The sequence below is a fragment of the Rhincodon typus genome, chromosome 5 (assembly GCF_021869965.1).
Source record: "Rhincodon typus isolate 14 chromosome 5, sRhiTyp1.1, whole genome shotgun sequence".
Classification (NCBI taxonomy): domain Eukaryota; kingdom Metazoa; phylum Chordata; class Chondrichthyes; order Orectolobiformes; family Rhincodontidae; genus Rhincodon; species Rhincodon typus.
The window spans coordinates 54,834,163-54,859,541 of record NC_063336.1 but is presented as its reverse complement, the minus strand read 5'-3'; the positions used below and the strand labels follow the sequence as shown (position 1 = coordinate 54,859,541).

The window sequence follows — 25,379 nt, the reverse complement described above, 5'->3', positions numbered from 1 at the left end:
ATACACAGTGATTCCAGTTAATCCGAGTGTTCCTAACTGGAAACTATGGATGAACCGGAAGATCCATTCCCTACTGAAGTCTAGGTCTGAGGCATTCAAGTTGAGTAACTCTGACCTATACAGGAAATCTAGGTGAGATCTTCGCAAAGCCATCAGGGATATGAAAAGACAATACGAGACTAAAATAGAGTCCCAGACTAACCACACAAACACAGGTCGACTGTGGCAAGGCTTACATGATATAACAGGTTACAAAGCGAAGTCGAACAGAATTGCTGACAACAATGTATTCCTCCCCGATGATCTCAATGCATTGTGTGCTCGGTTTGAATGTAGGCTCAATAAAATGATGTCACCTGCTGTGATAGCCTTGCGTGCACCTGTACCCACAGTCACCACCACAGATCGGCCATCTTAAAAAATACCAGGGAACGCGCCTTAATGACCATTACTCAGTGGTTCCAACATCCATCATTATGAAGTGCTTTGAAAGGTTAGTAATGGCACACATCAATGCCAGCCACCCAGGCTGCCTTGATCCATTACAATTCACCTACCATCACAATAGGTCCATGGCAGATGCCATTTCCCTGGCTCTACACTCATCCCTAGAACATCTGGATAAAAGGGACACTTTGTCAGACTCCAACACCTTAATTCCAACAAAACTGATCCCCAAACTCCAAAACCTAGGACTCTGCTCCCTGTTCTGCAACTGGACCCTTGCTTTCCTGACCCGCAGACCGTAATCAATAAGGATAGGTGCACATCCTCCACAATTATTCTCAACACTGGTGCCTCACTCCATTTACAAATTTGCTGATGACACCACTGAGTCAGATCTCAAACAACAAAACAGGAAAGAAATAGGCAGCTTAGCGGCATAGTGGAAAGAAAACAATCTCTCCCTCAATGTCAGAAAAATGAGGGAGCTGGTCATCCATTTCAGGAAGTTGACTGGAGGACACGCCCCTGTCTGTATCAATGGTGCTGAGGTGGAGATGGTTGACAGCTTCAAGTTCCTAGGAGTAAATATCACCAACAATCTGTCCTGGTCTATCCATGTGATGTTACAGTTAAGAAAGCACACCAATGCCTCTACTTCATCAGAAGGCTAAGGAAATTCAGCATGTCCGCAATAACTCTCACCAATGTTTATTGATGTGCCATAGGAAAACATCGGATGTGGATGCTTGGTATGGCAACTGCTCTGACCAAGATTTCAAGAAATTACAGAGATGTGAACGCAGCTCAGTCCATCATGCAAACCAGCCTTCCTTCCACTGACTCTTTCTACATTTCCCATTGCCTCAGGAAAGCAGCTGACATAATTGAAGACCCCTCCCACCTCTTCCATCAGGCAGAAGATAGAGTAGGTTGAAAACATGTATCAACAGATAGGAAGCTTCTTCCCTGCTGTTATCAGACTTTTGAATGGATGTCTCATATATTACAGTTGATCAATCTCTGCACCTTCTCTGTAACTTAACACTATATTCTGCATTCTGTTCTATTACCTTGATGTACTCACATAAGGTATGATTTGTTGGTATAGCACATAAAACAATACTTTTCACTGTATCTTGGTACATGTGACAATAATAAATCAAATCAAATGATTCCAGTTCTGTTAGGGTTCCTTGATGCCAAGCTCAGTCAAACATTGCCTTGGTGTCAAGGCCAGTCAATGTCACCTCACCTCTGGAATTTAGTTTTTCTATTTATGTTTGAACCAAGGCTGTAATGAGGTCAGATGAACATCCCACTTCTGACCTTTACAATGGAGGGAAGGTCATTGATGATGCAGCTGAAGATGGTCTGGCCGAGGACACTACCCTGAAGAACACCTGCAAGTATGCCATGGAGGTGAAATGACTGACCTCTAACAAACACAACTAACTTGTGTGCTAGGTATGACTCTAATCTGCAGACAGTTTGTCCCCTGATACTCATTGATTCCAGTTTGGCTAAGGCTCATTGATACCACACTCCACTGAATGCAAACTTGATGTTAAGGGCTGTCACTCTCACCTCCCCTCTGGAATTCAGCTCTTTTGTCCATGTTTGAACGAAGGCTGTAATGAGATCAGGAGCTGAGTGGCCCTGGCAGAACCCAAACTGGGCATCACTGAGCAGGTTATTGCCGAGCAGGTGCTGCTTGATAGCACTGTTGATGACACCTTCCATCATTTTACTGATGATCGAGAGGAGACTGAAGGGGCAGTAATTGGCCAGGTTCGATTTGACCTGCTTTTTGTGTACAGGATATACTTAGGCAATTTTCCACATTATCGAATAGATACAGTCTTGTTACTGTACCAGAAGAACTTGGCTAGGACTGTGGCACAGGTCTTCAGTACTATAGCCATAATTTTGTCAAGGCAGTGCCTTGAACCATTTCTTGATATCACACGGAGTGAACTGACTTGGCTAAAGATTGCTATCTGTGATGCAGGGGACCTCTGGAGGAGGTCAAGATAGATCATCCACAGGGCATTTCTGGCTGGAAATTGCTGCAAATGCTTCTGCCTTGTCTTTTGCACTGACGGGTTGGTCTTTTCCATCATTGAGGATGGGAATATTTGTGGAGGCTCCCCCCCCCAGTGAGTTGTTTAATTGTTCACCACCATTCATGAGTGGATGTGACGGGACTGCAGAGCTTACATCCGATCCATTGGTTGTGGGATCACTTAGCTCCATCTATCAGCTGCTGCTTATTCTGTTTGGTGTGTAAGTCGACCTGTTTGGTCACTTCACCAGGTTGACACCTCATTTGAGATGCTGCTCCTAGCATCATAATAAAACCAAAAACTGGGGGTATTGGAAATCTGAAACTAAAACAGAAGTTGCTGGGGAAACACAACAGGTCTAGCAGCATCTGTGGAGAGAAAGCAGAGTCAGAAATTTGGGTCCAGTAATCCATCATGAGAACACATGCTCTGGCATGCCCTCCTGCACTCTCCATTGAGCCAGGGTGTTCCCCTGACTCGATGGCAATGGTCGAGTGGGAAATACACTGGGCTATGAGGTTATAGCTTGTGCTGGGATACAATTCTGCTGCTGTTGATGGTACACAGCGCCTCATGGATGTGCAGTCTTGAGTTGTTTGTTTTGTTCAAAGTCTGTCTCATTTAGCACAGTCATGGCGCTACATAACACGATGGAGGGTATTCCTAAAGTGAAGGCGGAATTTCATCTCCACAATGACTGGGCAGTGGTCACTGTTACCGATACAATCATGGACAGATGCATCTTCAGCAGACAGATTAGTAAGGATGAGGTCAAGTATGTATTTCCCTCTTGTTGGTTCCCTCACCACCTGCCGCAGACCCAGTCTAACAGTTATATCATTTAGGACCCGACCAGCTCAACTGAAGTGCTGCTGTGAAGTCACTCACGATGGTGAACATTGAATTCCCCCACCCAGAGTACAATTTGTGTCCTTGCTATCGTCAGTGCTTCCTTCAAATATTGTTCAACACGGAGGAGTACTGATTGATCAGCTTGAGAGAGGACAGTATGTGACAGGAGGTTTCCTTGTCTATGAGACTTCATGGGGTCTGGAGTTAATGTTGAGGACTCCCATGGCAACTCCTTCCCTCCTGTATACCACTGTGCCGCCTCTTGTGCTGGGCCTGTCCTGCCAGTGGACATGACATATCCAGGGATGGTGATGGTGGTGTCTGGGACATTCTCTGTGAAGTATGATCCCGCGAGTTTGATTAGGTCAGGCTTCTGCTTGATTTGAGTTCGAGACAGCTCTCCCAATTTTGGCACTAGCTCCCAGATGTTGATAAAGAGGACCTTGCAGGGTCAACAGGGCTGTTTCTGCTGTTGTCGTTTCTGGAGCCTAGGTCAATGCCAAGTGGTGCTTCCAGTTTCATTTCATTATTGATATGTTATAGTGATTGATACAACTGAGTAGCTTGCTAAGCCATTTCAGAGGGCAGCTGAGAATCAACCACATTGCTGTGGGTCTGGAGTTACGAGGCCAGACCAGGTAAGGGATGACAGATTTCCTTCCCTGAAGGTCATTAGTTAGCCAGATGAGACTTTTGTCCAGCAAAAGACAATGGTTTCATGGACATCAGTAGATTCTTAGTTCCAGAAATCGTTATTGAATTCAAATTTCACCATCTGCCGTGGCAGGATTAAATCCCAGGTCCCCAGAACATTAACTGAGTTTCTGGATTAATAGTCTCATGATAATAACACTCGAAAGTTTTATTATTATGAGTTACTTAGTTACATTCAAAAGTCTACATAGCTGCCACAGGCTCAGAGAAACAGTCAGCCTATGTTAATCAGGTCAGAGGTCAAACACTAAGTGCCAAATTTCTGAAGGAGATCAGCAAACAAATAACCACCTACCATTTTACTGTCAGCAAACAATGACACTAAGCAAGCAATTTATGAGTAACAAAAAAAAATTGACTTGGTGGATTATAGTGGTGAGATCAACAGCACTCATCACTGGCATGGATTAAGTCAGACAGGAGCTTCTGCATGACATATAGAGTCAATTGCAGCAGAAATTGATGTGGGAAAATTGGTGAGCTATTGAAGTAGATAAGGGGGCAATTAGAAACTCTACTGTGTCAAATGGAATTTTCCAATAAGCTGACAGGCTCCACACAACAGCCAAGCCAAAGTTCAGCAAAGTGGCTCTTTAGGGCAGGGCTCAAAATCTCACAGTAATGGCCAGGTGACTGAGGCTTGGGCAAATTAGTTTTCTTTTATGTCCTCTCTCTCGCTTTCTCTTTTTGTTGGCATCAGCAACTCCTATCTCAGGAAAGGAAGATGCTGATGAGTCATCGCCTCCTATTGGTACTTCAGTCTTGGAAGTCTGCCAACCAGCCTTAATTTTAGGTGCCAAACATTCCCTTTAGTACTAATTGGCCAATCCAGTCAAAATCAATGTTGGGTTACTGGACAATTTACACCCAACATGAGGCAGCCAGTACCTACATTAACCCCAATGTCAGAGAAAATCCTGTTCCTGATGTGCAGATAACCTAAGGAGTCCAGATGTAGCTGTCAGAAATCCCCACTTTGGCTGTACGCTGTGTTTCCGACTTTACTGATAAACTCAGTATTAAAATGAATCTAGTCACTTGAACTTCCACAATAAAAATTACTGGTGAAATTAGAACTAGGCAAAGTAATTGCGTATTTAAATCTCAGAATATGCAATAATTGCTTCCGAATGATCAGAAGGTCTGAATATTAATTTTAATGGTGTCAAGTGTAGTGCCTCAAGAAAATTAATGGAGATTTTAATAAAATTACAACATAATTTAACATATTTTAAATATTTTATCAATTAATTCCATCTGTATTTCCAAACCTGTATTTGTTTTCTGTACACGATTTAATTTCAACTTAGATTTCCCAGCTTATACATTTTTTTATTCATTTGTGGAATGTGGGCGTCGCTGGCTGGCCAGCATTTATTGCCCATCCATAGTTGCCCTTGAGAAGGTGGTGGTAAGCTGCCTTCTTGAACCACTGCAGTCCACCTGCTGTGGGTTGACCCACAGTGTCATTAGGGAGGGAATTCCAGGATTTTGACCCAGTGACAGTGAATGAATGGCCATATATTTCCAAGTCAGTATGGTGAGTAGCTTGGAGGGCAGCTTGGAGGTGGTGGTGTTCCCACACGTCTGCCGCCCTTGTGCTTCTAGATGGAAGTGGTCGTGGGTTTGGAAGGTGTTGTCTGAGGATCTTTGGTGAATTTCTGCAGTATATCTTGTAGACAGTACACACTGCTGCTACTGAGCGTTGGTGGTGGAGGGAGTGAATGCTTGTGAATGTAGTGCCAATCAAGGGGGCTGCTTTGTCCTGGATGGTGCCAAGTTTCTTGAGTGTTGTTGGGGCTGCACTCATCCAAGCAAGTTGAGGATAATTTCATCACACTCCTGACTTGCGCCTTGAGGAGGCTTGGAGCAGTCAGGAGGTGAGTTACTCACCGCCATATTCCTAGCTTCTGACCTGCTTTTGTAGCCACTGTGTTCATATGGTGAGTCCAGTTGAGTTTCTGGTCCACGATAACCGCCAGGATGTTGATAGTGGGGGATTCAGTGATGGTAACACCATTGAATGTCAAGGGACGGTGGTTAGATTGTCTCTTATTGGTGATGGTCATAGCCTGGCATGTGTGGCGCGAATGTCATTTGCCACTTGTCAGCCCAAGTCTGGATATTATCCAGATCTTGTTGAATTTGAACACCGACTGCTTCAGTATTTGAGGAGTCGCGAATGGTGCTGAACATTGTGCAATCATCGGTCAACATCCCCACTTCTGACCTTATGATGAAGCAGCTGAAGATGGTTGGGCCTAGGACACTATCCTGAGGAATTTCTGCAGTGATGTCCTTGAGCTGAGATGATTGGCCTGCAACAAACATGACCATCTTCCTATGTGAGATAACAAGGTGTAGAGCTGGATGAACACAGCAGGCCAAGCAGCATGTCTGAAGAAGGGTCTAGGCCCTAAACATCAGCTTTCCTGCTCCTCTGATGCTGCTTGGCCTGCTGTGTTCATCCAGCTGTACACCTTGTTATCTCAGATTCTCCAGCACCTGCAGTTCCTACTATCTCTGAAACATCTTCCCATGTGTCAGGTATGACTCTAACCACCGGAGAGTTTGCCCCCGATATCCATTGATTTCAGTTTTGCTAGGGCTCCTTGATGCCACACTCGGTCGAATGCAGCCTTGATGTCTAGGGCTATTACTCTCACCTCACCTCTGGAATTCAGCTCTTTTGTCCATGTTTGAACCAAGGCTGTAATGAAATCAGGAGAGCTGAGTGGCCCTGGTGGAACCCAAACTTCCTGGTTTAGAATTTGCAAGTTGGATTTCCAATGGGGATAAGTCCAGACGCAGGGGGGTTGGAAGTAGAGAATTGTGCACTCAGAATACATCAATGGATCCCCGTGTCTCAAGGGATTCTTTTTGATTTTCAAAGGGAAGGGAACATGGCAACTTGCACATATCCAATTAATTGTTTGTTGAACTCATAGTCAAGCTCATGTGGGGTTTGAGAAGTGAGAGAGAGCAATTTTCACATTGTTCATGCAGGGACCAGAGAATCTGAGTTATGCTTATGTAAAGCTTTCATGGTCTCAGCAAGGAGCCATTAGTGTTCATGAAAGCATTGTATCGAAACGGGAGATTTATATTTAGTTGCTCATTCAGTGGAAAAGTTGCCATGGTGAGAGCTGAGTAACTTGGTTTGTAGGGATGAAAGTTTCTACTCTGTTTCTGTAATCTTTCGTGGTGGATCGCTGGCTGGGCTATTTCTATAGTGACTTATGTCCTTTTTGATTTAACCCTTTCCCACTCTCCCTACCTCTCCCTGACTATTGATGGTTTGCATTGCTCATAGTGGGCTTTGCATTTCTAATTAGCTGCATAGGTGATTTACTGGTGGATGTTAATAGTTTAAAAACAAAATTATTTTATGATGGGAAATAAAACCATTAAGTTGTGTGTAAAAGCACTTCTGGATATAAAGAAAGAGAGAAAAAAGTGACTTATTAGGCCTTTTCAGAGGCCAGTTAAGAGTCAACCAAATTGCTGTAGCATCACATGGAGGCCAAGCCAGATGAGGTTGGCAGATTTTTTTTTTAAATTAATTCAAGAATTACAGGCGGGAGAGGCTGGTGCTTGACTAGTCTAAGAGACACTTCTCCCAACTTTGGCACTAACCCCTAGATGTTAGTAAGGAGGACTTTGCAGGGTTGACAGGGCTGTTTCTGTTGTCTTTTCTGCCTAGGCTGATGCCAGGTGGTCCATCCAGTTTCATTTTGCTATTGAGTGGTTATGATTGATACAACTGAGTGGCTTGCGAGGCCAATTCAGAGGCCGTTTGAGAGTCATCTACATTGCTGTGGGTCTGGATTCACAATAAAATCAAAATCAAAATCAAATCAAACATATAGGCCAGACCAGGTAAGGATGGCCAATTTCCTTCCCTGAATGACATTAGTGAGCCAGGTAGGTTTTTGTTTTCCTTGACAATCAACAATGTTTTCATGGTCATCATTAGATTCTTAATTCCAGATAGCTTTTATGGACTAATTTTGGATGATGTTTCTGGATAAATCATCTAACAATAATACCACTGGAACATCACATTCACTTTTTAAATGTTAATTTTAAATGAATAATTTAAATTAACATTTAATCAGTTTGTGATTCTTCATTATCCCTAAAATCAGTGTTTACTATAACAGAAAACCTTACCTTTCTGTAAAAAGCTTACTGTCCATTCCCTTTGCCCTCCCTTTTACCCAAACCTATATGCAAGCTTTTTGTGATTCATGTATAATGACCAAAAATCCTTCTGGGCTTCAACTTTCTTGCAATCTTTTTCCATTTAAATAATGTTCAGCTCCTCTATTATTTCTGCCAAAGTGCATAACATCACATTTTCCCACATCATATTTCACACATTCAATATGCAAGTTCTAGATATTCATATATCATTGGAATGAAAGAATGAGAAGTGATTTTATTGAAACATAAGATGATAAGGGGACTGAACAAAGTGGATGCCAGGAAGATGTTTCCTCTTGTGTGGCATTAAAAATAAGAAGCCTCCCTTTTGAGAGAGAAGTGGAGATTTTTTTCTGAGATGTTCATTAGAATGGGGAATTCTCTATCCATGAAGATCGTGAAGGCTTGGTCTTTAACTTCATTGAAGGCTGAGTTAGATGGATTTTTGATTCAGAAGAGAGTCAAGGGTTATGGGAAACGGATAGGAAGTGGCAAAGGATCACAACCAGATTAGCCACATTCTTATTGAATGATGGAACAGGTTTGAAAGGCCAAATATTTCAGAGTTTCAGTCTATCAGTGCATTTCAGTCAGATGCTCCTGCATCTACATCAGAGTGGTGCTTCATTTGACTTTCCATGAGGTTGGTCACTCTCTCAAGGGAAGAGCACGCACGCTTAAACTCAGACTTTGCCAACCAAGATTGCTACATAGATTCCTCCATTGTGCAATCTACAATATCTCTAGGAGCTCCATCACTTTGGAATAAATATGCAACTAATGCCAGAGAAAGCCCTCTTTGTACTTGTGGGGTAGTTTTTGACTGGCATGGACTTGATGGGCTTTTAGTGTTGTAGACCTCTGTGATTGTGACCCGAGACCCAAACATCTCCATCCATGGAGCACAGCTGTGTTTGTCCTCCCTCCTCAAAGGGGCACTGTCAAGGGCGGCATCATTCGGACGGAACATTAAAAGATGTCAAGACAACATTTCATAGACTAAGGATATTCAGGCTGATTACCTCACCAATATTTATCCCTCAATCACTACCAAAAACATATAATTTCCTCAATACTGTTTGTGGCATCCTGCTACGTGCAAACTGATCACTGAATTGAACTGAATTAGCTTTATTGCAACATGTACTTAAATCAGTACAGTGAAAAGTTCATAAGTTGTCACTTGCAGTAGGTACCTAGGCACAATCCTTAGATACAGAATAGAGAATTGAAGAGAAAAGTTACATGACAGCTATACACAGTATAACCGTAGGTTGGACAAAAAAACAACCAGTTAAAAAGACAACCATCACAGTCTCTCTCCAAAGGCTGTCTGCAGGGGGCCTCCACATAGTCTGACCACTGGCTGCCATCACACTCCGTACTGGGCCGCTATCCCTGCTCCTGCACCAGGCTGCTGGCGTCTTGCTCCAGTCTCAGGCATCTCCGCCGACCCCACTTCAGAGGGCAGGGCTGGGAGTCCAAGGCCATGAGAAGGGAGGAGAAAGGGAGAGAAAAAGAAAAAGTAGAAAATGACGGGTGTAGCGGAGGAGCTCCGGCTGGAGCATCCTGCTGCACTACCATTTTAGCGGAATTTGCGAACAATACAATAGTGACTACATTTTAAAGGTATGCCATGAACTGTAAAGCAATTTGACCCAACTGGAGGTCATTGCTTTGTAAATGCAAGCTTTCCTATTCATTTTTCTTGAGTCTCTTATTAATCATTCAAAAGTCAAGATGAAACAATGATTGTTTATTATGAACTGACGAGTGAACTGGTTATTATGTTTATTATGAGTGAACTGATAAACATCTAAAGTAAATCTTACCACAACAGAACTTGATGCAGCATTCTTCTTCCTCACGAGTAAGCAACAGAAATCAGCAGTAACTTGCACTCTTCAGTAGTACCTACCGTTAGTTCCCTGAACATAAAGACCCATTTTCAGAAAGATTTGTGTATGATACACAGGAACAACTTAACATCATCACTCTGTCCCACTCATTTAACCACCTCATTAGATCGGAATGATCAGTCCACCAGGCTTGTCTACACATTCATTATCTTCTTCCCCCTCTCTGCCTCCAGAGCGAACTGCAGGCAGGGGATTAAATCTTTCTAGCTTTCAGCATGAATCATACCCAAATGCTTCCTGAAATACGACATGTCAAAATTTCTCAAACTTCATTGACAGTTTAGTACAATAGGTGTTTCAGGTGTTCAACAAAGTGGTGAATAGCACTTCAAATAGATGAGTGGTGTTCTGTTCAAAGTGCTAGCATGAGGTTTAAACACTGTTCAATGGATCATCACGGCCTTGCTATCTTTTGATTTATTGTTTGTTTAGAAAACATAAAACAACCTACTGGAGTCAAGGAGTTGTACAGCACAGAAACAAACCCACAGTCCAACTCATCCACGCCAACCACATTAATGTAGTCCCATTTGCCAGCATTTGGTCCATATGCCTCTAAACCCTTCCTATTCACGTACCCATCCAGATGCCTTTTAAATGTTGGAATTGTACCAGTCTCCACCACTTCCTCTGGCACCTCATTCTATACACGTATCACCCTCTGAGTGAAGAAATTGCTCCTTAGAACCCTTGTAAATCTTTCCCCTCTCACCTTAAAAAACTATGCCCTCCAGTTTTGGATTCTCCTACCCTGGGAAAAAGACACCTTGGCTATTCACCCTGTCCCTCATAACTTTATAAACCTCTATAAGGTCACCCCACCTCCCCAGCCTCTGACATTCCAGGGGTGTTACAACACATTTCTGGAGCAGTAGGACTTGAACCCTGATCTCCTAGCTCAGGAGTTAGAACACTACCACTGCACCATTTGGGCCACAATTATTGCACTGCAAAGATCATTTGGGAAACATGAGTAGATTAATCTCTAACACCAAATTTTCAATTACTATAGGGAGGCAATGGCCTGGAAGTATTATCGCCGGATTGTTAATGCAGAGAGCCAGGTAATGTTCTGGGGACCTGAGTTCAAATCCCATCCATGGCAGATAGTGGAAATTGAATTCAATAATTTGGGGCGGCACGGTGTTTCAGTGATTAGCACTGCCGCCTCATAGCGCCAGGGACCTGGGTTCAATTCCAACCTCGGGTGACTGTCTCTGTGGAGTTTGCACATTCTCCCTGTGCCTACGTGGGTTTGCTCCAGTTTCCTCCCACAGTCCAAAGATGTGCAGGTTAGTTGGGCTGGCCATGCTAAATTGCCCATAGTGTTCACGGATGTGTAGATTACATGGGTTATAGGGGGACAGGTCTGGTTGGGATTCTCTGAGAGTTGGTGTGGGCTTGTTGGGCCAAAGGGCCTGCTTCCACACTGTAGGGATTCTATGATTACATAACCTATTTTTCCATGATGTTCCAAAAGTGAGATTTTGAAAATAGCAGAAGGATAGGTTAACTCCTTGAAGGGATTGAAAGTTGCTGGTACATGATGCCTCCGCTGCCAGCTGACCAACTGACACAAGAGGTTATCACTTCTGTGTGAGCCTAGACAACAATGGTCGGCAGGTTGTTATCAATCACAACACAACAATAAGTATCAATAGATATCATCCTTCCAATATGAATCAATGTTTGTAAAGGGGGCAGAAACACAAGTCCACCAACCTGTCAATGTCCTTTGAAGCTCCGTACTGACCACTTCACAATTTACAATTCTTCTAAGTTTTGTTACTTTGGAATTGGCCCAGCATGCTGGCTGGGTCTGATTGGGATGCTCTGTGGAGGGCCGATGCAGACCCGATGGGCCGAACGGTCTCTTTCTGTACTTTGGGGATTCTATGAATAGCCTGTAATTGATGGAATTATCCTTACAACTTTTTTTTGAAGAAGGACAACATGTTTTCCATCCTCCTTCTGGCTCCTCCTTCTGGTGCAGGGAAGACTGAAAGATTATGGCCAGTGACTCCAAAATTTTTACCCTCACTTCGTTCAAATGCATCGTATCCAATAACGGTGCCTTGTCAGCTTTTAAGTATCAACAATCCATCCAAGAAATCTTCCTTATTAATTTTGAACCTCCTCTGCCACCATGGCCTGGGTAGCATCCTCCTTTTTTGTGGAGACAGATGCAAAATATTCATTTTACACCTGAGCTGTGGCCCCTACCTCCATGTGCTAATCTCCTTTTTGGTCCTGAAGAAGGGTCACTGGACCAGAAACGTTGACTCTTCTTTCTCTCCACAGATGCTGCCAGACCCGCTAAGTTTCTCCAGCTATTTCTGCTTTTGTTCCCCTTGTCAGTATCTGATTGTCTCTACTTCTCCTTAAACTACTCTTATTGTTTGTATTCCGAGAAATGATGATGGCATTTCTCTTTATGTTAGCTTCTAGTTTTCTCTCATAACTCGTCTTTGCTTCGCTTATTTGCTTTTTCACCTCCTCCCTAAACCTTCCATATTCCTGTTGATTATCAATTGTATTTTCAGCCTTACACCTGTAATTAGCAAACAGTTTCTTTCTCATGTTAATTTCTACCTCCTTTGTCATCCAGGGAATTCTGGATTTGTTTTTCTATTAGAGGGAATATATTTCACTGTATCTGAACCATTTGCTTTTTGAAGGTAGCCAATTATTCAGTTGCAGTTTTTCCTGCCAACCTTTTGCCTGATTAAAGTCAGCTCTCTGCCAATTGACTTTTTTTTTACTCTGGATTGTTGCATGTCATTCTCCGTCACCATCCTAAAGCTTTTAATACAATGGTTACTATCTTCGAAATGTTCTTCCAGATACTTGATCCACTTGGCCTACCTCATTTCCAAGGATCAAGCTCCGCAATGTATTATTTCTTGTTGGACTGGAACACTTGCTCCTCACTGCCCTTTACATTATTAGCATCCCAGTCTAGATTTGGGTAATTCAAGACCGCCTTTATAAATACTCTATAAAGTTGACATTTTTCTGTAATTCCCTTACAGGTTTGTTCCTCTACATCTTTTCCACCAGGTGGTGGTCTATAGACTACACCAAACAGTGTAATTGCATCCTTTTTATTCCTTAGATAGTACCAATTTGGTACTGTCTTTGGACCTGCTGAGACATCTTTCTTATCCAGCACCCTAATGTTCTCCTTAACTATTACAGCTACCCCTCCTCTCCTTTCATTCCTTTAACATCTTTCCTGAACAATTTATACCCAGGAATATTTAACATGCAGTCTTGCATTTGGAGTAAGGTGTATTTGGAAAGAGCATCCTAATTTCACAAGGCCAGCTCTGTAAGTGCATAAAGATGCATTTGAAAGAACTGTGGAACATTAATAATTAATTTTATGTAGATATTACCTGCCCCTCATTGCCCTTGAGAAGGTGCGATAGTAAATTAATTAAATGTTGCAAACAGAAGATAAGGAGAGAGGAACTAAAGGTTGCTCACACATCTTTTCACTACTGTTTTCCTTCTGTAGACCACTGACCACATTCAACAAATTCGAATGAAGGTACAGCCGATAGGCAATTTGAAACTGGATTTTTGTTTTGGATAGGGCTGTACAATACATTTTAAACCAATAATTATGTAATTCATAGTTATTTGGCATCGTGTGACAAGAAATTTGGATGCGTGAGGGATGCGTAAGGAATGCAACCTCAAACTGGTTCCAAAGTAATATCCAGCTCAGACTCTTCCTCATTCCTTCTCACTGTTTGTACAAAATAGAATCTAATGCCTTAGTTCCTGGTGCTAATGTGAGAAACTACTTTTGCCATTATTGATCATTGAAAGAACAGCTGATCTTTACAGTTAAGCCAAGAATAAATGCTTAGCCAACAAGTAAAATAACAACAAACTACATTACGTAAGCAAAATATTGCAGATGCTGAAAATCTAAAACAGAATCAGAAAACGTGCTAAGTACTCAACAGGTCGGGCAACATTGGTGATGAGAATTAACACTTCCTGTTGATGGCCTTTCATCAAAACTGAGAAAAGTATGAAACTTCCGAGTTCGGAGGAAGGATCACCGGACCCGAAACGTTAACTCTGTTTTCTCCTTCACAGATGCTGCCAGACCTGCTGAGCTTTTCCAGCAACTTTGTTTTTGTTCCTGATTTACAGCATCCGCAGTTCTTTTGGTTTTTATAAAGTATGAAACTTAATGGGTTTGAGTGAGTTAACAGGTGGAGGATTGGAAGAAGGGTTTTTTAAAAAAGGGACAAACCTGTAATAGGATGGAGGGCAGAATATTTTCTGAAGAGTCCTGACCCGAAATGTCAACTTTCCTGCTGCTCTGATGCTGCCTGGCCTGCTGTGTTCCTCCAACACCACACTGTGTTCAATAAGACTACATACAACAAAGAGTTTCCCACAGGAACTGGTATTAGAGCAGACAAGCATGATAACATGGTCCAGTGACAAGGGCATGGTATTGATTTGGGCACTGGAATAATATGGTAATTTGGAGAACCTGCATTTTGAAATTAACAGCAATCTTCAGTAAAATTAATCATGAAGCCATCAGATTCCTAGTGAAATCCTAACTAATTCACTATTTTCCTTCAGGGAAGCAAATCTACCCGTCTAGATCTCAGATAAAGTTATAAAGTTGTACAGCACAGAAACAGTCCCTTCAGTCCAAGAAATCCGAAATTAATCTAGTCCCATTTGGCATAAATCCCTCTAAACTCTTCCTATTCACCTGCCCATCCAGATGCCTTTTAAATGTTGTAATTGTACCAGCCTTCACCACTTCCTCTGGCAGCTCGTTCCATACACGCACCACCCACTGCATGGAAAAGTTGCGCCTTAGGTCCCTTTTAAATCATTCCCCTCTCACCTTAGACATATGCCCTCAAGTTTTGGAACCCCGCCCTACCCTTGGGAAATGACCTTGGCTGTTCACCCTACCCATGCCCCTCATGATGACCAAAGGCTTGGTCAAACGGATAGGTTTTATGGAGAATCTTAAAGTGAGAAAGCAAAGCAGTGAGATGAGCAGGCAACTGAAGTCACAGCCAATAATATGGAGCAACTATAATTGATGCACGAAATCAGAATTAGATGAGTGCAGTTACCTGGGAGGGCCTTTTATCAGATGCAGACAATACCGGCCAGGCCTGCATTTATTGCCCATTTCTAATTGCCCAGAAGGTGGTGATGTTAAGCTGTCTTCTTGAACTCCTGCTGTATATGGGGTACAGGGACACCCACAGGTCTATAAGGAATGGAGGTCAGGATTTTGACCCAGCAGCAGTGAAGGAATGGTGATGTATTTCCATGTCAGGATGGTAAGTGGCTTGGAGAAAAACTTGCATGTGGTGTTGTTTTCATGCAACTGCTGATCTTGGACTTGTAGGTGGTAGAGTTTATAGGTTTAGAAGGTGCTGTTGGAGAACTGAGATGCTGGATGAGATTGCAGAGATAAGGAATGGCCTAGTCAAGGGGGAATTTGAAAACAAGGATGAGCTTTTTCTTAAATCAAGATGTTGCTTGACTGAGAGTGAATGTAGGTCAGTGAGGATGGGATGCCAGGGAAAAGGGAATTGCAATAAGTTTAGACTCAGGCAGATGTTTGGAAGAGTGAAAGTTCATGAAGGATTGATTGTTGGCAACCCAACAGAAGTATTTAGGAATAAATGAAGTCTAGCGGTAACAAAGAAGTGGGGTTCCAGCAGAGAGCTGAAAGAGACAAATTCAGGTGATACTAGAGGTAGCGAGATTACTTTAGTGATGGTACAAATATGGTTGGAAGCTTATTTCAGAGTTCAATTAAATTCAGAGAATTTCTCTGATATCCTGCCCAATCACCAAAGCAGATTAACTGGTCATTCATCTGATTGCTGTCTAGCAGATTCTGTGGGGCTTCCATGTCGGCATTACAGTCACTGACATCACTCCAAACAAAGCAATTTATGCAAAGCACTTTGAGACCTTTCTCTGCTATGATAAAGTACTAAAGTTTTTCTTCCTTCCTTTTAAACACTACATCCCTCACCAATGTTGGAAAATAGTGCAGCAAGACAACGATCTAGAACCATTTATTCCCCAAAGCATCTAATTTCTACAGCTTTCTAGCAAATCATCACTATGACATATAGACAAAAGTCTACCATCAGGGAACAGGCACTCCAGCACATCCATCAAGCAGAGAAAGGACTTGCTGTCATTATCAGATATCGTGCTACCAAGATACATTATGCCACAATAAATAGAATATTGTTTAACACAAAAATCTCTATATGGGATTTGCAAATCTTTGGTGTGCCAAGGAGACATCAAACACTGTTTCCCACCACAGTAAGAGAAATTAAACAGCAATTCACCAAAGCTGTTCCGATGTAATTCCTACTGGGTCAGTCAAAAAGCAACACAATAAGCAACTTCATTCATAGTTTTTTTTCCATGCTTTCAATGTCTAAGATTGGTGCAAATAAAAAACAGAGACTAGAATGTGGGGTGAGGGTACCAGATAGAGAGGATTCAGGTAATACGCTCGTCATAGTACATCATACAACATCACTCCTTGAAAGGCGCTTTTGGGGGGTAGGGGTTGGGCTAAAAAAAGGGGAGAGAGAGACAGAGTGTATGTGTGAGTGACTGAGTGAGTGAGGATGTGATACAAAGTTACCGAGGAGAGAGCCTGAGGGGGGAGAGACACAGAGAGAGGGAGGGGGGTTTGGGGGGACCGAAAATAGTTCAGCAAACCAGGGGGAAGTTTGAAGCAGAAGATCTATACATGAATTTAGTCCCTCACTAATCTCCTTAACTTTTGACTTGATCTCTGAAAGTCCACACCACCCTCTCAGGGGAAATATGGGTGGACAATACATGCCACCCTTGCTAACAGCATCCACAGTGCAAGAATGAACGTACTGAAAAAAAAATGCAAGGCAGACAAAAGGTCAACAACCTGAAAGATTAGCTCGGTTTCTCTCTCCTAGATGTTGCCAGATCTGTTCAGTACTTCCAGGTTGTGGTTTTCAATTTGAAGAAATTACAGTACTTTGCTCTTATATCAGCTTTGGACATATCCATTTCATAGTTTTCCACTCATTTGCTTCAAAAGGCAGACAACTAACTGCAGGGTGACCAGCAAAAAAAAACACCCAGGCCTGTTGGCTCAAATTGTTCACTGTCTAATGGGAGGTGGGGGTTGGGTACAAGCAAATAGCAGTTAATTATCAAATTGAAATGGGTGGAAAGTATCAGGTCAATATGCCAAATGCTCATTTTGACATGCACAGAGTCTGACTGAGTCATACATCACTGTTCATTAAACACGGTTGGATACATTTGACTTGGTTCAATTCCACTTTAAACCACAATCACTTTTTCTCTAGTAGGCTGAAAAGCGGTATGAATAAATTTACTTTAATTTGAGAAAAATTTGTAAAATCAAGACCAGTCTAGCTTTAATAGAGAATACATGTCAAAGCATGAATATGAAAAGAGCATGTTTTGGGTGGAAAGAGAAAGCTATGTGTTTCCTTAAATTTATATACTGACTGACTGACGAATAATTTAAAAAGTACTAAGTCAAATGTAGCTGCAAACCTAGAAAAGTAGTAAAATAAATCACTTTTCCACTTTTCAGCACTGTTCTCTATTAAAGAACTGTGCCCATTCATATGCAGACCAATCTAGCAGTTTACCTGTTTTGGGTTTGGATATAACATTCCCCTAATAAATAGAGACAACAAGGTGTAGAGCTGGATGAACACAGCAGGCCAAGCAGCATCAGAGGAGCAGGAAAGCTGACGTTTCGGGTCTAGACCCTTCTTCAATAAATAGCCTTGTTTGCACAAGATGGAAGAAATCCTCACTTTGGTGATTCAATAACTCACTGAAATGCAGTCAAGTTCTCTGCAGTGTCTGACTGGCTGCAAAATACAGGTGGTTATTGAGGAAGAAGATGGAGAAAGGGCATGAGGAACTGCAACTTTCTCCAAATTCTTTGTGCCTAACCTCCAATGCACAATCCACCCATCAACAGACTCAGTGCAGCAAGCCATACATGCAACATTGGAGTGAATCACAGGTGCAGCTATGCCTTTTTACAGCAGTAACTGCCATGTTACAGTGAGTAAACACTGTTCAAGTGTCCCAAAGACACTGAGCTACAAAACTACTGGGAGTAGGTCAGTGTACAAGTAAAGTTGGTGCCTGGTGGATAAGAGGATTGTTTGCCAGATGGACAAGGATGAAAGGTGGCAAATGGACGAGGAGGTAAGGGGCAGGTACATTGGTGACGGGATAGGGTGACAGATGTGGGGGTAAGTGAGGGTGTCAGATGGGTAAGTTGGAAGGTAAGTGGGTGAACGGAGAGGGTGGTACAGGTTAGGGTGGGGAGCGCAGGGAGACGAGCAGCAGGAAGGTCGGAGTAAATGAGGAGGAGAAGGGTAGTCAATTTTGCAGAGTTATTCAGGAATCAGCACAGATTTTATAATTCCACCATCTTTTCCTGGGTAACTGGATAACTCTGACTGTTAATTTGGAATTGGGATTTTTTGGAAGGTTCCATATTCCAGGTAATTGCCCATTGGAAATTTGAATTTCCCAGATAATTATCATATGGGCAGCAAGTCAGGACTTCCAATGAGTCCACAGTGTATCTTTCAGGGTAGTTCCATTCCCCAACTATGTACAGACTGGAATTCAGGATATACATTTTACACAGACAGTGGTTAAAATGTGCAACTTTCAACCACAAAGAGTGGTCAAGGTGAATAGCATCGATGGTATTTAAGGATAAATTAGAAAAGCATGTGAGACAAAAAGGAACAAAAGGACACCTTGATGGATTTAGGAAGGCTGGGAAGAAGCTTATGTGGAGCGTAAGCACCAGCATGAAGCTCCTGGACCAATGACTGTTTTTCACACTGACAATAATACTCCATTAAAAGGAGATCTGAAAAGTAAATACAGATGAAATTAATATATTTGCCGCAGGACCAAATATGAAATCGATTTTCTAAATGGTTTAATAATGTAAAATATAAACTACTGGGTGTCACAAGCTTCATTCTGTTACAATAAATTGGAAAGTAGTCAAGCACAAAATACTGTGAGATTAGTCAAGCTATCTTTGTCAGGCAAATAGCCAGCAGTTAAAAGTGTGCATGAATCTCATCATGGGATCAAATGGACTTCAGTCATAATTCCATTGAAAACAGATGTTTTATTTCACGTAAACTTGAGTTACTGCCAGAGGTGAGTTTGGGATACACAGTCACAGCCACCTTAAAACCCAGATTAATTGCACCATAGATATTTAGAAGAACAAGGGGCATTTCATATGCAGATTCCATTCTAACCAGACCGATCGAGTTGGGTTTCCTTATTGCAGTCAGGCATTAAACTGTTAGCTGTCTGAGTGTCTCAGTCCACACTTTTGTCCACATTAAGCATTTATTTTTAGAAAATGTTTAATGTTTTGATTTCTTGGTTATTGAGAAGAAACGTCTTGATATTCAGGAGAAAAAATGCTCTATAACTGAAAGTTTCCTAGATCTTCAGTTTCCTATTTGTTTTACCATTATATGTGCCATCAGGAACATAAAACCGAGGACTAAAAGGAACTACAAGGTGATTGGATTAGTATTGCACACAGTTGATCATCATACTAAATATTCCGCTTTTGGATTTTTCATCCATGATTAAATTTAACTAAGTAATTTTAATTGAATTGATTGACCAACGACATGTTATTCTCCACTAATGAGGGTGATGCAAAAATGTGGTGGAAATCAACAGATGTTTCCAATGCCTGACACATCACAGTTAGATACTAACAGTTGAACTTGTGCATGCTAACTTACTTACAAAACTGAATTTAAAAAACACAGGTTTTGGCTCATAAATGATTTGCTTGGCTGCTGGAAGCTCTTGCAGTGAACGTGAGGAAGCATGGGTGAAAAGAATAAACTCCAACAATATTCACCCGGGTCCAGATTCACCCGGGTGCAGACATCTCTACTTTAAAACATAGTTTACATAAACAATGAACGAATAAAAATGAAAACCCACTGAAGTCTTCATTCCATTTCTGTGAACACACTCCAGTCTTAACTTGTGAGTAATTTTTCTTCAGTGAAGTCAATTAATACTTCATTTGAACCAACCACTTCAGGACAGACTTGTCATTTACTGAATTTGAACAATTACAGTCATAAACTCACCATGTTCAGTTATTGATGAAGATGTTTTTTTGAAGATTTTGAGGTAATCAGAGGTACACTGCAAATCTAGGTCTCCAAATTTGACAAAAATGTTCTTTCCTTCAGGCACTTGGATTTGCCACTCACAAGAGGTATGGTTTGGGTAGGTTCCAGGATAATTCCTTGATGTTAACGTCCCACTGTCAGGACCTAACAGCGTGTGACCACATCCATCTCCTGTTAAAATAGGTCATCAATCAAAAAATGAAATACTTGACATTGTGTGCTTTTTTCTAGATTCTGATAGACTTTATTTTTCTTTAACTAGTAATTTATTTAAAGGCGGCTGGCACGCAGTGTAGAATCAAAATTCATCTATTTTGAGTCCTGAGGCAAGGGAGGGATTGGAATAACATTTAAGAGAGCTATTCAAAAACATTTAAATAATAAATTATATATAACATGATTCTTAATTGGTGGATAATGCAATACAAAGTGCTATGACAAAAAACATTAATAAGAAACATCTTCTATCTAATCTCTATCTAAATTCACTGAAAAAAGGTAGTTTCCATTGGAAACAACGCACCTCTGAACTGAATCTCAGTTGGAGTGATTGGGAATAGTGTGTTCAGGTTCAAAAATCTACCCTTGTACCACTGGTGCACACACCAAAAATGGAATGGGTTTCCCCCAAAATCCCCCACAACCAACAATTTTCCTCAACATACACTCCTAACCACTAAAAGCAGGGTGAGAATCCTAACCTGAACAGATCAAATACTTGATGCCGAAACTACTAATCAATCTTATTACAGAAGTAGTACGTGCCAAGGCAAGTTAAATCAAAATCTAAAATACCAACACAACACTTAGCAGATCCAGATATTTTAAACAGTTCACTCAGATAAAAGTAAGAATGCGTTTGCAGTTCTTAAGTGTGCTTTTCTCTAAATCCTTGCTGATGAAATTTATCATGTAAATGGCACCCCTGCTCTACAGAATTTTAAATTAGTATGTACCCTGGAAATATGGTTGAACTGAATGAAAACAGTGAGAGGCAACAGTAACATAATATCTTGTTGAGGTTACTTTTCACGCTTGCAATTTTAAAATTGTTCTCTTTAACCTTTTTAATACAGATTACTTGTAATCAATACAATAATTTACAGCAATTTGGGAAGCAGGGTTAGTTGGTGAGCGAACTCTACAGTACAGATCAAAAAACTGAGATACATTGCATCAGACCTACAGCACAATCACTGGCACAAAGCATATTACTTCCAATGACAAATTTACAAAAGTTGTTTTGATTAGAAACATGTCAGTACATAACAGAAAAAAGTAACAAAATAAAAAGCAAGTAACAAAAACCTTGCAGCAGAAAAAAGAACTTGGTAGACAGGAAGTGGGTAGAGATCCAAGATTTGTAGAAAACAACAAGGAAGAGTCAACATAAGAGAGAATTGATTTGGTAGGACAGAATCTGAATCAATTGATCTAATAGAACAATTCTGTTTATAAAGCTTATGTACCTTGGGATGAGACAGAAATTAAATGTTTAGGCTTATATAGCTGAGGTGGAAAGAAATGTGTGATGGGGGGAATTTCTGAGATTAGATTGTTGACAGTTGCTATATTTAAAAATTATTATTAAAAAGACTCCTATTTTTCAATATCAGCACCTCAGTATGTAAACTAATCAGGCAGTTTGGACCTGTATCTCTACAGTATTTATATCTACTGTCTTTCCCAACCAAAGAATTTCACATCCATTATGGCGCAGTCATAGTGACAAAAGACTCAAGTCGTATCTATGGATGTGATGGCTACGGAGACACCATAATAGATTGCTGAAAAAAAGGTTTTTCTAAACAGTCGTTAGTGGGAAACCTGGCAACCAATTTCCACACAGCAACAAACAGCAATGAGATAAAAGAAGTCACAATTGTTTTAACGATAATGGTTGAGGATTAAATGTTTGTCAAATGTGAGGAATAACTCCCCAGCACCTCAAGTGATGTCTCAGAATATGTAATGCACATCTAATATGGAAGAGAAGGCCTCAGTTTAACTTGTCATCTGGTGTTTGGATCTCCAGTTGTACAGCACTCTCTCTCTGGTCCACTGTAATAGGAAAGGGTTTATCAGAGAAACACCAGCAAGAAGAACCCAATGAGACTGAAATTCTGTCACCAATGGGAGCTAACAGAGCAAGTCACACAAACGAGAGCAAGGAGGTCAGAAGTAGCAACTGGGAATTAATGTGGTGGATGGGAGGCCAGGAGGAGTGGAATGGATAAAACCATGCATATGGATGATTAATGCACGGCTAAATTACAGTGGTGATAAGAAAGAGGGAGGGGCAGAGGCAGGCAATATTGCAGAACTGGAACTCAGCAACGGCTGATGGACTTAGTTTGAGATGAAACAAAATTTTGGTTCTCTCACAGACACAATCGGCTGGAGCCTGTAACCAGAGAACAGAGTTCAAAGCAGGGATCCAAAATGATGGCCTCCAGATGTTCATAATGCAACATAGCACAGATAAAAACAGAAACTGCTAGAAACACTCAGCCAATCAGGCAATGCCAGTAGAAAGAGGAAGATAGGGTTAACACTTCAGTTTTATGCTGAAAGATCACTGACCTAAAACACTGACATGACCTTCTCCTCTGTACAAATTTTGCCTGACCTACTGAGAGTTTCCAGCATTTTTGCTTTTATTACATATGCTCAGTTGAATGAAAACCAACAATAACATCATACAGGCAGATTTCTGTCAGATATCTGTACAGCTTCCCAACTGTCTTTTCAGACTCTCAGACTTGTTGTGCTGGATCCACAGGGCTGACCATGGGCTACCAACCCGCACCCCCCACCCCTCCACCCCCTTTTCAGGCTGTAGAAGTATGACCCCTCACTGTAGCCACCCCTAGTGGCTGAATGACCATATCTAGGCCCCTGGCCTGATATCAGAGGCTGCCCTTGGCTTAATTGTGCTAGAACCATCCTGCCTGAAGGCCGTCATGCTCGACCTGACTGAGGACCAGAGCTCCTTTAGACTTGAGACATGGCCATTTGCTTGATGCTCATGCAGTCTGTTCACTGCGTATGTGGCAGACATGTGGTACATGTGTGAGATTGACATGCTGCACAACAACACATCTACTCCCCTTCACTGATCACTACTGACAACCACGACAAGCTATCGGCTTTCTGTTTGCATTAAGCGGCATAGCAAGACAAAAGGTACTGTGAAATATGAGGCTGTGGTGACAAAGTGCAAAAAGGCAAGGCAGTGTTGGTGTGTAGGCACAAATCCAGAGAGCGTTAAGGGAGCGAGGAAGCTAGGAAGCTTCTTAAAAATGCACCAGGTCAAAACCGTGAGCAGGGTGCCTGTCCTTGCGTACAAAAGCACTGCAATGAGAGGTACTGGTACACTCCAAAAGGGCAGTGTTGAAGTGCAAAATCATACTCCATGTGCCATGATGATGTGGTGAGGCTGGAACGTATTCTATGCCGATGTCTGTGGTCATGGAGCTTGTATGATCGCTGCACAAGGAGTGTGCTCTGAGGCGCTGGTGCCAGGTGTCTAAGATGGAGGTTCGCAGGAGCAAACGGTGAGCTGGAGTTCTGGTCCTCAGTCAGGTCGAGCATGACGGCCTTCAGGCAGGATGGTCCTAGTACAATTAAGCCAAGGGCAGCCTCTGATATCAGGCCAGGGGCCTGGATATGGTCATTCAGCCACTAGGGGTGGCTACAGTGAGGGGTCATACTTCTACAGCCTGAAAAGGGGGTGGAGGGGTGGGGGTGGTGCGGGTTGGTAGCCCATGATCAGCCCTGTGGATCCAGCACAACAAGTCTGAGAGTCTGGGAAGACAGCTGGTGGTACCTGCCTGGATTTCATGTCGGTAATTCTCTGCATCCTGTTTCTATCCAGCAGTTGGGAGAATGGGAAGTTGCATATTCATTTGGAGAGATGAAATAATAATGAGGCTGTTAATGAGTGGTAATCCATGCACGTAGGCCTCATGCCAGTCACTAGTGAGAATCTCGACTTTTCATTTTCAAGAAGGTCCACGCTTTCCAACTTTCTAACCAAGGTCCACATCTTTCAGGGGTTGGGAAAATTACATCCCGATGTCTAAATATTCTCAGGAGCTCCTACTCATCATTTTGATCATTTATTAATTCCAAATGTGTGTTGATCAACTGAAATAATTGTCTAAGGAATCGATTTCACCAATTATCAACCTGGGGGATGGGGAAGGTTAAACAACAAATGAGAATAATACCAGCTTGTAGTATGATCAAAACTAGACAGGAAAAATTAAATGTTGGTACTTCAGTACTAAATAAATACTGCAGAATACTATTGTTGAAGTATTTACAAATGACATTAACTCAAAGTGTCAAGTGGACATTCCAAAATGGCCTGCTCCCAAGGTCCTCAATGTAACTATCAATGCCAACTTGATTTATTCCAAGTGAAGTTTAGGAGCAATAGGATGCGCTGTAGGCAGCAAATGCAACTAGTCCCAATAACATTCCTGCATTGGGACTCATGGTCTGCACATGAGAAGTAGCTACATCCCTAAATACTCCAATACAAGTACTGCAATAGGATCTACTCAATAATGTACAAAATTACATAAGTACCTCTGAGCTACATGAAATAGGATAAATTTAATATGGTCCATTGTTGCTCTATTGGGATGAGATGAACTTAGTGGGAACAAAAATAATAAACAGAGTGTAGCAACATTGACAATTAATAATTTGCCAGGCGCAGATGAAAGTTATCACAGGCTACTGAACAAAGGGCATTGTGAAACTTCTGACCATCATTTTCCAATCCTCCAGAGGCATATCCCACAGTACTCAAGGATTTCCTCATGTTATACTTCATAGAATCCCTACACTGTGGAATCCCTTCAGCCCAACAAGTCCACACCAACCCTAGGAGC

At 41.8% G+C, this 25,379-nt stretch overlaps 1 protein-coding gene across 1 annotated transcript in view; it reads right to left on the bottom strand.

Annotated features, from left to right (window-relative positions):
• The window catches only part of dcbld1 (discoidin, CUB and LCCL domain containing 1), a 108,761-nt gene that overhangs the window by 60,879 nt on the left and 22,503 nt on the right, over positions 1-25,379 (bottom strand). Inside the window, exon 2 of the mRNA XM_048597479.1 lies at positions 20,431-20,646. Coding sequence (XP_048453436.1) covers positions 20,431-20,646 — 216 coding nt within the window. The remainder of the gene's footprint in view (positions 1-20,430; positions 20,647-25,379) is intronic.